Source organism: Hypanus sabinus, chromosome 23 (assembly GCF_030144855.1).
Source record: "Hypanus sabinus isolate sHypSab1 chromosome 23, sHypSab1.hap1, whole genome shotgun sequence".
Lineage (NCBI taxonomy): Eukaryota > Metazoa > Chordata > Chondrichthyes > Myliobatiformes > Dasyatidae > Hypanus > Hypanus sabinus.
In genome coordinates, this window is record NC_082728.1 from 50089242 (window position 1) to 50105755 (window position 16514).

General features: G+C 39.5%; 1 protein-coding gene across 3 annotated transcripts in view; it reads left to right on the forward strand.

Annotated features, from left to right (window-relative positions):
* Nucleotides 1–16514, forward strand: part of LOC132380184 (GRIP and coiled-coil domain-containing protein 2-like) — a 422104-nt gene that overhangs the window by 261643 nt on the left and 143947 nt on the right. For all 3 annotated transcript variants that reach the window (XM_059948866.1, XM_059948868.1, XM_059948867.1), the window contains exons 9-10: nucleotides 10251–10358; nucleotides 13361–13417. In XM_059948866.1, the coding sequence (XP_059804849.1) occupies nucleotides 10251–10358; nucleotides 13361–13417 (165 nt within the window). The remainder of the gene's footprint in view (nucleotides 1–10250; nucleotides 10359–13360; nucleotides 13418–16514) is intronic.

Here is a 16514-nt window from a genome sequence, read left to right on the forward strand (position 1 = left end):
TTCTTAAATGTCAAAAGTGAGTCTGCATTCACCACTTCATCTGGCAGCTCATTCCATACTCCCACCACTTCCTGCATGAGGAAGCCCCCCCCCCCCCCAATGTTCCCCTTAAACTTTTTCCCCCTTCACCCTTAACCCAGGACCTGGTTTTTTTTCTCCCCTAGCCTCAGAGGAAAAAGCCTGCTTACATTCACTATCTATACCTATCATAATTTTATACACCTCTATCAAATCACCCCTCATTCTCCTACACTCCAGGGAATAAAGTCCTAACCTATTCAACCTTTCTCTGTAACTCAGTTTCTCAAGTCCTGGTAACATCCTTGTAGACCTTCTCTGCACTCTTTCAACCTTACTAATATCCTTCCTGTGATTAGGTGACCAAAACTGCACACAATACTCCAAATTCAGTCTCACCAATGTCTTATAAAACCTCACCATTACATTCCAACTCTTATACTCAGTACTTTGATTTATAAAGGCCAATGTACCAAGAGCTCTCTTTACGACCCTATCTATCTGTGATGCCACTTTTAGGGAAATATGTATCTGTACTCGCAGATCCCTATGTTGACCTTCCAAAGTACAATACCTCACACTTGTTCGCATTAAACTCCATCTGCCATTTTTCTGCCCATTCCTCCAACTGGTCCAAATCCCTCTGCAAGCTCTGAAAACCTTCTTCGCTGTCCACTACACCTCTAATCTTTGTATCATCAGCAAATTTGCTATCCAATTTGCCACATTATCATCCAGATCATTGATATAGATGAGAAATAACAATGGACCCGGCACTGATCCCTGTGGCACACCACTAGTCACAGGCCTCCACTCAGAGTAGCAATCCTCCACTACCACTCTGGCTTCTTCCTTTGAGCCAATATCTAATCCAATTTACTACCTCTCCATGTACAACTAGCGACTGAATCTTCCTAACTAACCTCCCATGTGGGACCTTATCAAAGGCCTTATTGAAGTCGATGTATACAACATCCACTGCCTTCACTTCATCCACTTTCCTGGTAACTTCCTCAAGAAACTCTAATAGATTGGTTAAACATGACCTACCATGCACAAAGCCATGCTGACTGTTTTTAATAAGTCCCTGTCTATCCAAATACTTGTAGATCCTATCTCTTAGTATTCCTTCCAATAATTTAACTACTATCAATGTCAAACTTACCGGCCTATAATTTCCCAGCTTACTTTTTGAGCCTTTTTTAAACAATGGAACTACATGAGCAATCCTCCAATCATCCGGCACCTGACCTGTGGATATCGACATTTTAGATATTTCTGCCAGGGCCCCTGCAACTTCAACACTAGTCTCCTTCAAGGTCCGAGGGAATACCCTGTCAGGACCTGGGGATTTATCTACTCTGATTTGCCTCAGAATAGCAAGCACCTCCTCCTCTTTAATCTGTATAATTCCATGACCTCCCTACTTGTTTGCCTTGTTTCCATAGACTCCATTCCAGTTTCCTTAGTAAGTACAGATGCAAAAAACCCATTTAATATCTCTCCCTTTCTTTTGGTCCTTTTGTTCCTGTATGGAATGGCTCGATGCTTCCTTAAAAAACCTTGTTATATTTTTCCTTGTCAACTTCTTGATGCAATCTACCACCTGGGCCAGATGGTTTATTTATTACCTCATCTTGATCGTTGAGCAACTCAACCTTCTTGACCAACTTTCCATGCAGGACTTTGTCAAATGCCTTGCTAAAGTCCATGCTAACAACTTCCACTACCTTGCCTTCATTCACTTACCTGTTAACTTCCTCTTAAAAACTCTATAAGATTGGTTAGACATGACCTACCACACACAAAACGATGTTGACAATCCCTAATCAATCCATGTCAATCCAAATACTTTTATATCCAGTCCTTTAGAATAACTTCCAATTATTTTCCCACTACTGATGTATTCTTAACCATTCTTAAACAGCAAAATAACATTGGCTATCATCCAATCCTCCAGTGCCTCTCCTGTGCTAAGGATGATTTAAATACCTCTGCCAGGACCCCTGCAATATTTGCAACATACTTGCAATGATGGAGGAACTCGGCTGTCCCTCCAGCATTTTTTGTGTGCAGCTTGGATTTCCAGCATTTGTAGATTTTCTCATGTTTGCAATATCTGTACAGGGTCGGAGGGAGCACCTTGTTAGGCCCTGGGGATTTATCCATCCTGATTTGCCTCAGGACTCGAAACACCACCTCCTGTGTGATCTGTATAAGTTGATGGAGCCGATGCTGCATTCCCTCACTTCTATGGATGCTGAGTTCAGTCTCCTGAGTAAATACAGATGCAAAAAATTCATTGAAGATCTCCCCATCTCTTTTGGATCCACAAATAGATTACCATTCTGATCTTCCAGAGGACCAATTTTGTCCCTTGCAGTCATTTTGCTCTTAACATATCTGTAGAATCCTTTAAAATTCTCCTTCGCCTTGTGTGCTAGGGCAACTTCAATGCCTTCTTTTAAACCACCTCGTTTCTTTCTTAAGTATTCTCTTGCATCTTCCTAAGTATCTGATTTGTTCCTACCTGTTGTCTATCTCCTTTTTTTAATCTTAGCCTCAATATCTCTTGAAAACAAAAGTTCCCTACCCCTGTTATCTTTATCTTTTATTCTGATAGGCACATACAAGGTTTGTACACTCAAAATTTCACTTTTGAAGGCCTCTCACTTACCATGTACACCATTGCCAGAAAGCAGCCTGTCCCCTTCTACACTTGCCAGATAATTATCAAAAGATACTATCAAAATTGGCCTTCTACAATTTAGAATTTCAACCCCTAGACTAGACCTATCTTATTGCATATGTGCTTTGAAACTAATGGCATTATGATCATTAGATTCAAAGTATTCTCCTACACAAACTTCCATCACCTGCCCAGTCTCATTCCCTAACAGCAGATCAAGTATCGCGCACTCTCTTATTGATTATGGAAACATTTTCCTGAACACATTTGACAAACTCGATCCCTTATTATCCTTTTACAGTATGAGAGTCCCTCCGAGTCACTATGTGGAAAGTTAAAATCATGTGCTATAACAACCTTGTGTTTCTTGTAACAATCTACGATCTCTCTACAAATTTGTTCCTCTAAATCAAACGGACTATTGGGTGGTCTGTAATATAGCCCCATTAACATGGTCATACCTTTCTTGTTTTTCAGTTCCACCCATAATAACTCACTTGACGAATTCTGCAGTCCTGACTGAGCACTGTCATGACCTTTTCCCTGACTAGTAATGCCATCACTCCTCTTTTAATCCTTCTCGCTCTGTCATGCGTAAAGCAACAGAACCCTGGAATATTGTTCCTGCCCGTCCTGCAACAAAGCTTCACTAACAAGGCTTTGTTCAGGTGCAGGTCAGTGGGACTAGGCAGAAAAATGGTTCAGCACAGCCAAGAAGGGCCAAAAGGTCTGTTTCTGTGCTGTAATGTTCTATGGTTCTAATGGCTATATATTATTCCTAGTGTTGATTCATGACCTGAGCTCGTATGTCTTTCTTATAATATTTCTTGCATTGAAATATATGCAGTTCGGGACACTAGTCTTGATCAACCTTTTGATTCCTGACTTTGAGATCATATTAACGTCTCTCTGCACAACCTCTCCATTAAGTGTTCTGGCACAGTGGTTCCCATCACCCTGCAATTCCTTACTGCATTAACAAACCTTCTCATTAGGATATTAGACCCCTTCCAATTCAGGTGCAAACCTTCTTTTCTGTGTGGATCCACACCTTCCCTGGAAGAGACCCTAATGGTCCAAAAGTCTACACCAACTCCTTAGCAACATGTTAAGTTGTGTCATTTTCCTATTTCGGCCTAAATAACACATGGCATGAGTAGCAATCATGAGATCACAATCCTGAAGATCCTGCCCTTTAACTTAGCACCTAAAAAAGGATCTAAAAGTAATCCAGGAAATTATAGGCTGGTAAGTTTGACATCGGTAGTAGGTAAATTATTAGAAGGAGTACTAAGAGATAGGACCTAGAAGAATTTAGATAGACAGGGACTTATTAGGGAGAGTCAATGCGGCTTTGTGCATGGTAGGTCATGCACAATCTATTAGAGTTTTCGAGGAGGTTACCAGGAAAGTGGATGAAGGGAAAGCAGTGGATGTTGTCTACATGGACTTCAGTAAGGCCTTTGACAAGGTCCCGCATGGGAGGTTAGTTAGGAAGATTCAGTCGTTAGGTATACATGATGGGAGAAGTCAGAGAGTGGTAGTGGAGGATTGCTTCTCTGAGTGGAGGCCTGTGACTAGTGGTGTGCCACAGGGATCAGTGCTGGGTCCATTGTTATTCGCCATCTATATCAATGATCTGGATGATAATGTGATACATTCGATCAGCAAATTTGCTGATGATACAAAGATTGGAGGTGTAGTGGACAGTGAGGAAGGTTTTCAAAGCTTGCAGAGGGATTTGGACCAGCTGGAAAAATGGGCTGAAACATGGCAGATGGAGTTTAATACAGACAAGTGTGAGGTATTGCACTTTGGAAGGAAAAACCAAGGTAGAACATACAAGGTACTGTTACTGAGGAGTGCAGTAGAACAGAGGGATCTGGGAATACAGATACAAAATTCCCTAAAAGTGGTGTCACAGGTAGATAGGGTAGTAAAGAGAGCTTTTGGTACATTGGCCTTTATAAATCAAAGTATTGAGTATAAGAGTTGGAATGTTACGGTGAGGTTGTATAAGGCATTGGTGAGGCTGAATTTGGAGTATTGTGTGCAGTTTTGGTCACTGAATTACAGGAAGGATATTAACAAGGTTGAAAGAGTGCAGAGAAAGTTTACAAGGATGTTGCCAGGACTTGAGAAACTGAGTTACAGGGAAAGGTTGAATAGGTTAGGACTTTATTCCCTGGAATTTAGAAGAATGAGGGGAGATTTGATAGAGGTATATAAAATTGTGATGGGTATAGATAGAGTGAATGCAAGCAGGCTTTTTCCACTGAGTTTCAGGGAGAAAAAAACAATAGGATGTGGGTTAAAGGTATGGGGGAAAAGTTTAAAGGAAACATTGTGGGGGGGGGGCTTCTTCATGCAGAGTGGTGGGAGTGTGGAATGAACTGTCAGATGAAGTGGTAAATGCGGGCTCACTTTTAACATTTAAGAAACACTTGGACAGGTACGAGAATGAGAGGTATATGGAGGGATATGGTCCAGGTTCAGGTCAGTGGGACTAGGCAGAAAAATGGTTCGGCACAGCCAAGAGGGGCCAAAAGGTCTGTTTCTGTGCTGTAATGTTCTATGGTTCTATTGTGCTAACATGCTGAATTCCTGCTGCAGAGCCTCATCACTTCCTACCTCTGTTACTGGTACCTATATGGACCATGAACTCTGGCTGTTCCCCTTCCCACTTGAGAATGCTGAGGACTCGATCCACGATGTCCCATACCCTGGCACCAGCAAAGCAACTTATCATCCTGGAATCTCGTTCTTATCCACAGTGCCTCCTTTACTAACTAACAGTGCCACAGTTACAGTCCACAGTGCCTCCTCTAACTAATGAACCCCCTATTACCATAGTTCACCTCTTCTTCTCACCCCCCACTTTCTCTTTTGAATCACAGAATCAGATTTTGTGCCAGAGACCTGACTGCTGTGACTTTCCTCTTCTGTGTTATCCCTCTCCCCCAACAGCATCCAAAGTGATATATCTATTATTGTTTGTGATTGTTAGCAGCTGGATGCACTTCTCACATTTGTAGTTGTCAGGGACACTGGAGGTTTCCCTGCTTTACCATAGACTGCAAGAGGAGCATTCTACTATCTTGCCTAGCACCTCTACTGTTTTAAGTGAGCATATATAAAGAAGGGGAGAAAAACTCTATCTACGGCTTGTTTTTTTGCCTTCTCTGGCTGGAGCCTCTGCACACTGAAGCATTGAAGAGCTAAAGCCTTAAAATCTGCACTTTAACTCTGACCACTCCAACAATAGCCGCTCCACTTGGCCCTGCCTTACTTTAATTTGTTCTTTCTAATCAATCCCGAATGCTGCAAAGATCCAAAACTGCTGCGAGTTGCTGCCTTTTCTACTCAATTGGCAAACCTGAGTGAGCTGCCACTTCTCAGGCATCCGAGCTCTCTGATTGGGCGCTGCTCAAAGACTTCTGAACTTCTGATTGACCTTCAGGCTTCAATCATCAGTATAGTTTCAGGGTTCACTGGTGATGATAAATGAGGATCCAAAATCCAGGCCTGGAGCTCTGGACTTGCTCATGACAGGACCTGAACACTTAGGCCTCAAATTCTAGTCTTGTGATTTGCATATCTAGGGAGTCACTGGCCTCCATTCCTCCTGCCCACATAGAGCTCCGATCCTAAAACCCATTGTTGACTTAAGCCCTCGTCCTCACTGACCTGTGAGCTTGACACCCAATCACATACATGTCATTTAGCTTTGAATGTGGAGCAGAGGCTTAACCTCCTGACCTGTCCTCTAAATCTCTTACATCTTAGTTTCTAACCCCAAACTTGACCCCTAACTCTCTCTATCCCCAAAATTATCTCTACAAATCTGGCCTAATTCTGCTCCTATGTTTTATGGTCTAAACCTAAAATCATCCCAGTCTGAGCCATGACCTCAACGACGACTAATTGGAGAAAGATTGCAAATGAGTTGAACACAAAGGCGTCTGTAAGGTTAAATTACAAAAAGATGGATGTCAGATGCAGCGAAATAGTTAGGATGGCAAATATCTTATTGACTCTTACTCCAAAGGGATGGATTTTAGAAATAGAGAATCATTTTTACAGTTACACAGAGTTTTGTTGAGGCTGCACTTGGAAAACGGTAAATTTTGGGAAATGTCTAAAAATAATTCTCTAGGCTTATTCTTAGAATAAGAGGTTTAACTTTTCATGAAAAAGCTGAAGTTGTTCTTTGTAACTTAGAATGAGGGATGATCTTACTGAAACATGCAATATCCTAGGGGGTGGGGGGGGGGGCAATGCAACTTACATGCCAAGATATTATCAGGAGTATCAAATGAGAGGCCTAGTGTGAGTAGGTCAGCTACAGGTACTTAGAATTTTTTCTCAGAAACACTAGTGAAGCTCTGGCATTTTTCTATCCTAGTAGGCATGAGTAGATCTCTACAACCTTGTAGAGGTTAAATCACTAGGAGGTATATGAAGAGGAAGTAAAACAATTTTTTTTAACATCAGAGAACTGAACAGTATGGAAAACTGGAATAGAAAAGCGAATGAAGCCTGGAACGGATAATATTGAAGAATGGCAGACTTGAGCGGCTAGGTGGCCTTCTCCTTTTTTCTTGATTTCCTTTTAAAAGCATTAACAATCCATTGAAATGTCCAATAGTTTATTGCACTTTGTAACCTCCCTGCACATTTTCTCCTCAATATTTCCCAGATGTTAGCAACGTATAGCATACAGTATATGCAGCAGTAAAATGCACCCTTTATCATTTCTTAAATCTAGACAGATATGTTTTGCATGGACATCTCTTTTCACAGCTCTCATATTCTTCTTTCCTTCTTTATTTGACTCCTTTTTTCTATTTAATGTATAACAGTGGAAATGTTTGAGCCAAGTTTCTGTTCTCACCACCACATCATATTCTCACTCTGCTTTGTAAAACATAGGATATAGTACACAACAGTACAGCTTTTTGGCCCACAATATTGTGCTGAATTTATTAAAGTATTAACACCTAACTTCTTATGCCTGCACATAATCCATATCCCTGCTTTCTCTGCATATCTGTGTGCCTCTGTAAGAGCCTCTTAGACATCTCCATAGTTTTTGCCACCACTCCTGGCAGCACATTCCCAGCATCTACAACTCTGCAAAACAAAAAAAAATCTGCACCACAGACCTCCTTTGAACTTCCCATCACCTTTAGTGTGAGCCCTCTATGTCTGTGCTTTGCCAAGCTTATTTAGCACACTTTCACAAACACATAGTAGCATAATAAACTAAAGTGACTTGCAGTATACTTTATTTTGTATACTGTGTAGCTTTAATCCAGCATTTAGTTACCCACTTGCACGATAGAGTATCAACAAGTCAGTTCACAAGATTTCATTATGAACCAACTTGTGTAGCACTATCTTGGGATGCCTTCAAGAAAGTAAAGTGCTCTCATCTTTAGGCTTATGTCTGTACTCCATCAAACATCACCCAACACCACGCCACAAAAAAAAACTTATATCTTTTGATTGAATCTCAAGTTGAGAGTAGCTTGGCTTCTTCCTGTAATCCTCACCGTCACAGCCAATCTTCAGCCGGTTCAATTTACTTCATATGAAATCAAAAGACTGCTGAGAGCATTGGCATAGCATAGGATATAGTACCAATCAATACCAGGCAGTAGTACTGAAGATGTGAGTGCCACAGATATATGTACTTCTTGCCAAACTGCTCCAATAAGTTGCACGTTATGTAGAAGAATGTGGAAAACTACTACAGGGATATTATCACAGCTACAGAAATGGAATTCATCATGGAAGGATTGTCTACTGAGTCATTATGGTTGGGACAGGAGCAATCACTTTTCTTAGAGTATAAGATAGTCTGCCCAATAACTAGAGACACTGAGGAATAGGTCAAGAGGTAGATTTTGGAAATGTGCAAAAATAAGGTTGTTGTTATGATGGACTTCGACTTCCCTAATATTCATTGGAGCATCTTTAGTACAAAATATGAGTTGGATGGAATTTGTTAATTGTGTCCAGGGAGGATTCCTGACTCAATATGCAGACAGACCAACGAAAGACGAGGCCACATGGGATTTGGAGCTAGGCAATGTGTTGTGTATTTAATATTTCATTAATATTGTAAATATGTTGTTTGTTTAAGCATTTTTGTTGCTTAAATAATTTATTGTGGGTTATATGTTAAAGTACATGAATGGCATACATCATCACGCCGCCATGTCATATGTGCGTGTCTCACTGAAGTGAGAACGAAGCATACATGTTTATCCTAATCTCCCCATGTTTTTCATTCTACTATTTTTGGAGTTACAAAACATAAGTGGCAGTGAGTAAGTTTAAAATGAGCCTGTTGGAGGGCAGTGAGATGTTCAATTTTTTTTAAATGCTCTGAAATGTTCGATTCTTTTTAAAAAGTGCAGTGAGACGCTCAATTTAAAGAAGTGCAGTGAGACTTTCAATTTAAAAAAAATGTACAGCAAGACATTTTATTTTTAAAAAGCGCAGTGAGGCGTATGAGTTTAAAAAAAACAAGATGTTCGAGTTTTTAAAAAAAGTGACAAGACTGGACAGCATTGAGACTTACCATGTGAAAAATAACAAGAGATAAGCAATATAGCTTATACCAGCAATTCATTAAAATAGAATTTGACAGTGGCTTGGCTGTTTCAATCATTCCACAAAATGAGTTTGAACAGCATTTCAAAGATACTGAACGGAAGACTGCGAATTTCCAACTGAGAACTTGTACTAGTGAAAAGCTAACTCCTATGGGAATGCACTTGTAACAGTGAAATACAGCAACCAAAAAGCTACATTGGGCTTGCATGTGGGAAAGTAGGAGGGCCAGCATTGTGGGAATATGATTGGTTGAGGCAACTACAACTTGATTGGAGGTCCATCTATCATCTGCATGTTGCATCACTTGCAATGGACTCAACTGAAAGCAATTTAAGAAATATATTGGATATCACAGCTGTATTCAAGGATGGCATTGAAAAACTCAAATATATCAAGTGTAAAATAGTGTTAAATGAAAATGCCACAGCCAAGCTTTACAAAGCCCATCCAGTGCTTTATACCATCCATATAGTAGCCAGTGGGCTAGATCTCATTGGAGGCTGAAGGAAATCTTTCCAAGTTTGAATGGAGCCTGTGGGCAAAGCCAGTGGTCCCAGCAGTCAATAAGAATGGGTCTGTCAGAATCTATGGTGACTTAAAGGTCACCATCAACCTAGTACTGAAAGTAGATCAATACCCTCTGCCCAGGATAGGAGGATATCTTTGCAAACCTTTCTGGAGGACAGAATAACTTGTACATCAAATACAAATGTGGTACTGGAAACAGTCAGCAATTAACACATAGGGTCAAGCACCCTTCATAAGGATATCAATTCTGACAAAGGATCTTAGACCTGAAATATTAACTTTGGTTCTCATTCAGTGTTTCCTAATTTTATTTAGTGTATTGATTTCATTTTTTTTTTAAATCAAGGAGATGTTTAAAGTTAAATTTCATATTCATTTGAATTTTTTTTAGGAAATACAAAAAGAATCTATCAGAGAGCAACGGTTTCATTCTTCTGTTGTACCACCTCTTCGGCGTGCAAAATCCCTTGACAGACGAACCACTGAATCTATAATGACGGTAAAATTTTTATTCTACTGGTATTCCTGTAGCAGTTAAATATTTATTTTTAAAATACAATATATTCTAAAATAATTATTTGAGCCAGATCAACAGTTTTGGATATTTAAAAAATCTAGATAAATGGGATAGTGTGGGAAAGTAATGTTGTGTTAATAGATTGTATTGAATGGTGGACTAGTTAGATGAGATTTGCCTTTGTTCCCTGTGTTGAACAGTAGAAATATGTGTTGGACTCTCTTGTTCCATTGAACTCTGAGGTATTTTGTGTTTGACTAAGCTGGCAATTATTATAGTGGATCAGATGAATAATAGCCATAAGAAGGATACTGGAGGATATTCAGATTTACACTTACAGGTGAGGGGGAAAGAAATTACATTTTGAAAGTATCATAAAATGGAATTTAACTTTCTCTGCAATATAATTATTACTTTATTAACACAGTATTTCTCAGATATTATCTCTTTATTACAAGCTAATAAATTTAATTGTTAGTTGAAAACCCAAATATCAAGCTAAATTCTAATAATCCTCTCAAATACCTATCCAAATCATTTTGACAGCTGTGTTTACATTGCATTCATAGACAGTAAATTTCAGATTTTCCCTGTAGCTGCCTTGTATTTTATACTCTAAATTTTAATAAGTTGGTTGATCACTGAATTATATGCATAGGAACATATTTCCTTTGTTTAACTTATCTAAACCAATCATGTTATTGGACACCATTATCAGATCTCCTTTCAATCTTTCAGGAGAACACCTCTAACTATTCAAATGTAGCTGAAATTCCACTTCCTAAGAATGGAAATAAGACAAGTAAAAAGACAGGAAATGGGTTACAAGTTAAATAGAAATTCCAAAAGAGTTCCAATGGTATCTTAAATTGATAAGGAAACAAATTGGGGATAAAGACCTTCAAGGAAGGGGTGCTGTAAAAATCCTATCAGAAGGGTGAAATTTAAGATAATAGCTGTAAAGAAATATAATGAGGCATAAGAAAGATGCCAAGATAAGCTGAGATATTTACCATAGAACCATAGAACACTACAGCACAGTACAGGCCCTTCAGCCCTCCATGTTGTGCCGACCCATATAATCCTTAAATAAAAAGTACTAAACCCACACTACCCCATAACTCTCTATTTTTCTTTCATCCATGTGCCTGTCCAAGAGGCTCTTAATTACCCCTAATGTTGTAGCCTCCACCACCATCCCTGGCAAGTCATTCCAGGCACTCACAACCCTCTGTGTAAAAAAACTTACCCCTGATGTCTCCCCTAAACTTCCCTCCCTTCATTTTGTACATATGCCCTCTGGTATTTGCTATTGGTGCCCTGGGAAACAGATACTGACTGTCCACCCTATCTATGCCTCTCATAATCTTGTAGACCTCTATCAAGTCCCGTCTCATTCTTCTACGCTCCAAAGAGAAAAGTCCCAGCTCTGCTTACCTTGCTTCATATGACTTGTTCTCCAAACCAGGCAACATCTTGGTAAATCTCCTCTGCACCCTCTCCATAACTTCCACATCCTTCCTATAATGAGGTGACCAGAATTGAACACAATTATGTGCGGTTTCACCAGAGATTTGTAGAGTTGCAACATGACCTCTCTACTCTTGAAATCAATCCCCCTGTTAATGAAGCCTAGCATCCCATAGGCCTTCTTAACTACCCTGTCAACCTGCGCAGCGACCTTGAGGGATGTATGGATTTGAACCCCAAGGTCCCTTTGTTCAACCACACTCTTAAGTAACTGACCATTACTCCTGTACTCAGTCTTCTGGTTTGTCCTACCAAAATGCATCACTTCACACTTGTCCAGATTGAACTCCATCTGCCATTTTTCTTCCCAACTCTGCAGCCTGTCTATGTCCTCTTGTAACCTTCGACAATCTACAACTCCATCCACAACTCCTCCAATCTTCGTGTCATCCACAAACTTACTCACCCATCCTTCTGTTCTACATCCAGGTCATTTATAAAAATCACAAATAGCAGGGGTCCCAGAGCAGATCCCTGCGGCACTCCACTAGTCACCGACCTCTAGGCAGAATACTTTCCTTCCACAACTACCCTCTGCTTTCTTCCTTTAAGCCAATTGTTTATCCAAACAGCCAAGGTTCCACTTATCCCATGCCTCATGACTTTCTGGATGAGTCTCTCATGAGGGACCTTGTCAAATGCTTTGCTAAAGTTCATGTAGACCACACTCACTGCCCTACCCTAATCAATTTATTTTGTTAACTCTTCAAAAAACTCAATCAGGCTCGTGAGGCATGCTCTTCCCTTCACACAGCCATGTTGATGATCTATGAGTTGACTGTACTTCTCCAAATGCTCGTAGATCCTATCCTTAAGAATCCTTTCCATTTAGTTGCTGTTTTTGGGAAACATTGTCCCTGAGGTATTCCACAGAGAATGCTTATAGGCAGTTCCCAGTCCTCAGAGTTCCACTCCTGAGAGATATTGATAATCCAATTCTTTCTTAAGTCTGAAAGAAACAATGGCAGCATGCAAGGGCATCAAAGAAGCAACAATGATGGAGGATGAGCAGGTGTAAGAAGAGTGCATGCCAGCCAGCCTCACTATCTCAAAGTGAGTCGGTCTATGGGGTGCTCCTGTTTCGCCTGATCCAGTAATATTGACCCAGTATTAGAATAGTACTATTGGTTACTGGTGGTTCTAACTGTCATCCACTTTTACATTTCGTCTTCAATAACCTGTGTCCTAAAATTTGCTCAGTTCAACCTTAAATGTGCTTGATATAAAACAAATGCTGGCAGGCCTTTTAAGCAGCAACTATAGGATTAGAAATGTTATCTCCATTTCTTTTTCTATACATGATTCCTATCTGATTGAATGTTTCCAAAATTTTTGCTTTTATTTCCGTTTATCCATATCTGTAGTTTTTATTTTTGACTTTAAATGTAATTGATATCTGAGCATTGAGTCTCTGATTTGATCTGATCTAATTTTTGTTTCTTTATATATTTTAGCCGGATCTCTTGAATTTTAAGAAAGGATGGATGGTAAAGCTTGATGAAATGGGCCAGGTAAGATCACTTAATAATTTTTTAGATTTTTCTCTCGTGTTTCAATGCACATTTTATTGTGAAATTATGTTGGTTTGAAGCCCCTTGTTGCCCATTATTTGTATGGGCTTTGCGTAAGTGTTACAAACCCCATAACTGGGTCACTTACCAGCAAAGAAAGAGAGGTCCATTGAAGTCTGATGGTACTATTTTTAACAGTATTTATTGATAAAGGGGCACAAAAATAAGACCAATGCAAGCATACAGATAATACTAAATCTAAAAGCGCGTCAATACTAAATCTAAAAGCGTCATCAGTACTAAATCTAAAAGCGCGGGTGTAATAATAATAATCAATAAGAAGTAGCTCTATCGTCTAGGGGATAATGTATTGTCCGATGGAAATATAAAAGTCACTGTTAGTTCGTTCAAGCTGCAGCGTTTTGGGTTAGAGAGAGAGATGGGTTAAACTTGTCCAGTTCTTTTATGATGCCAATCCTTCGAGTCTTTTGGGAGTTGGTTTCCCCGTTGTTTGCTAAAAGCCAGTCTCCTGTGGTAAAAGCCACCAGTTCCGGGGCAAATGGAACCGAACGCACGTGGCCTCCTCCCCACCGGCTTCCACTATTACGGGATCGCTAGCATTTCTTCTGGTGCATCTGAGGAGCTGTTCCCACTGGTCAAAATTTCTGTTACTGTGAATAGTTAAGTGAATAGAAGATGAACTGATCTCCAAAAGTCATAAAGTTAAAGATGAAACATTCTTTTCAATATCTTAAGCAAGATTAGTGTATTATTTTTGTTTTGTACAATTTTGGAGTGAAAAAAAGGAAATGAGCACCATGCAAAAGTTTGGGCACCCCAAGAGATTTGAGCTCTCAGATAACTGTTACCAAGGCCTCAGACCTTAGTTAACTTGTTAGGGCTATGGCTTGTTCACAGTCATTGCTAGGAAAGGCCAGGTGATGCAAATATCAAAGCTTTATAAATCCTCAAAAGTTGACCCAACAATCAGCAGCCATGAGTTCCTCTAAGCAGCTGCCTAGCAATCTGAAAATTAAAATAAATGACGCCCACAAAGCAGGAGAAGGCTATAAGAAGGTAGCAAAGTGTTTTCTGGTAGCTGTTTCCTCAGGTCGTAATTAAGAAATTGCAGTTAACAGGAACAGTGGAGGTCAGGTTGAGGTCTGGAAGACCAAGAAAACTTTCTGAGAGAACTGCTCATAGGATTGCTAGAAAGGCAAATCAAAACCGCCGTTTGACTGCAAAAGACCTTCAGGAAGATTAAGCAGACTCTGGAGTTGTGGTGCACTGTTCTACTGTGCAGCGACACCTGCACAAATATGACCTTCGTGGAAGAGTCATCAGAAGAAAACCTTTCCTACATCCTCACCAGAAAATTCAGCTTCAGAAGTTTGCAAAGGAACATCTAAACAAGCCTGATGCATTTTGGAAACAAGTCCTGTGGACTGATGAAGTTAAAGTAGAACCTTGTGGCCGCAATGAGCAAAGGTATGTTTGGAGAAAAAAGGGTGCAGGATTTCATGAAAAGAACACCTCTCCAACTGTTAAGCACAGGGGTGGATTGATCATGCTTTGGGCTTGTGTTACAGCTAGTGGCACGTGGAACATTTCACTGGTAGAGGGAAAAATGAATTCAGTTACATACCAGCAAATTCTGGAAGCAAACATCACACCGTCTGTTTAAAAAAAAAACCTGAAGATGAAAAGAGGATGGCTTCTATAACAGGATACTGATCCTAAACACACCTTAAAATCCACAATGGACTACCTCAAGAGGCGCAAGCTGAAGTTTTTGCCTTGGCCCTCACAGTCCCTCGACCTAAACATCATTGAAAATCTGGATAGCCCTCAAAAGAGCAGTGCATGCAAGAGGGCCCAAGAATCTCACAGAACTAGAAACCTTTTGCAAGGAAGAATGGGTGAAAATCCCCCAAACAAGAATTGAAAGACCCTTGGCTGGCTACAGAAAACGTTTACAAGCTGTGATACTTGCCAAAGGGTGTGTAACGAAGTATAGACCATGCAGGGTGCCCAAACTTTTGCTTTGGGTCCTTTTCTTTTTTGTTATTTTAAAACTGTAAAAGATGGAAATAAAAAAGTAATCTTGCTTAAAATATTAAAGCAGTGTGTCATCTTTAACTGTATGCCTTTTGGAAATTAGGTCATCTTTTACTCGCTTAACTATTCACAATAACAGAAATTTTGACCGGGGTGCCCAAACTTTTGCATACCACTGTATATTAAATGAAATTTTAAAAAAAACTATTTCGATGAAGGGTCTTCGACCTGAAATATTCACTAATTTTCTCTTTTCATAAATGTTTCGAGACCTGCTGAGCACTTGCACTATTTTCTGTTAATATTTCACATTGTTAGCACCTGTAGTTATTTGATCTCTTTTTTTTTGCACTCTGCACTCTAAATGCTGAATAGACTTTTCAAAAACAAATACTCCTTTCAATTTTGAGATATTTTAAAGCATGGCTACTAGTACATGAGGTTCACTTGTACAGCTTAATACTCTGCTTTTTTATAAATGCTCAAATAGACAGAACCAATATATCTAAATAGATTTCTTGGCACCTCAAATGTGGTGAAGAGATAAGGAGCAAGTGGAAGAGGAACATTTCCATCCTCAAATAAGATAGACTCCCATTGATGTGTGCAACAGATAAATGTAAACTGTTAGCAAATATGAGTACAAATATAAATACAAATTCAATTCAGTTTAGTTCACATAATCTTATAAAACTTGTGTTTGCATTTGATATGGTATATTGTGGCAGCGTTCCAGCACTATCGGCTAAGCAAATCCAGTAAAGCTACATTATTGGCACTTATCCAAAAATGTAGAAGTTCATTCAGATTTGGTTAGATTTTTTTGTTACAGAAGAATCCTATGTTTCTATCAGAAAGTGATAATGTTTTTTAAAGGTCTGATGCTAATTTCCCAGAATTTTCTCACTTACTACTATTATCAGAAACTTTAATTGTCACCTAAACCTTCTACATTTTAATAAATTTGAAGGTTAAATTAGAGAGGAAAATGTTTGAATAATTCTTCTCTTATTCCACCTTTGGAGTCTAGGTATCATTA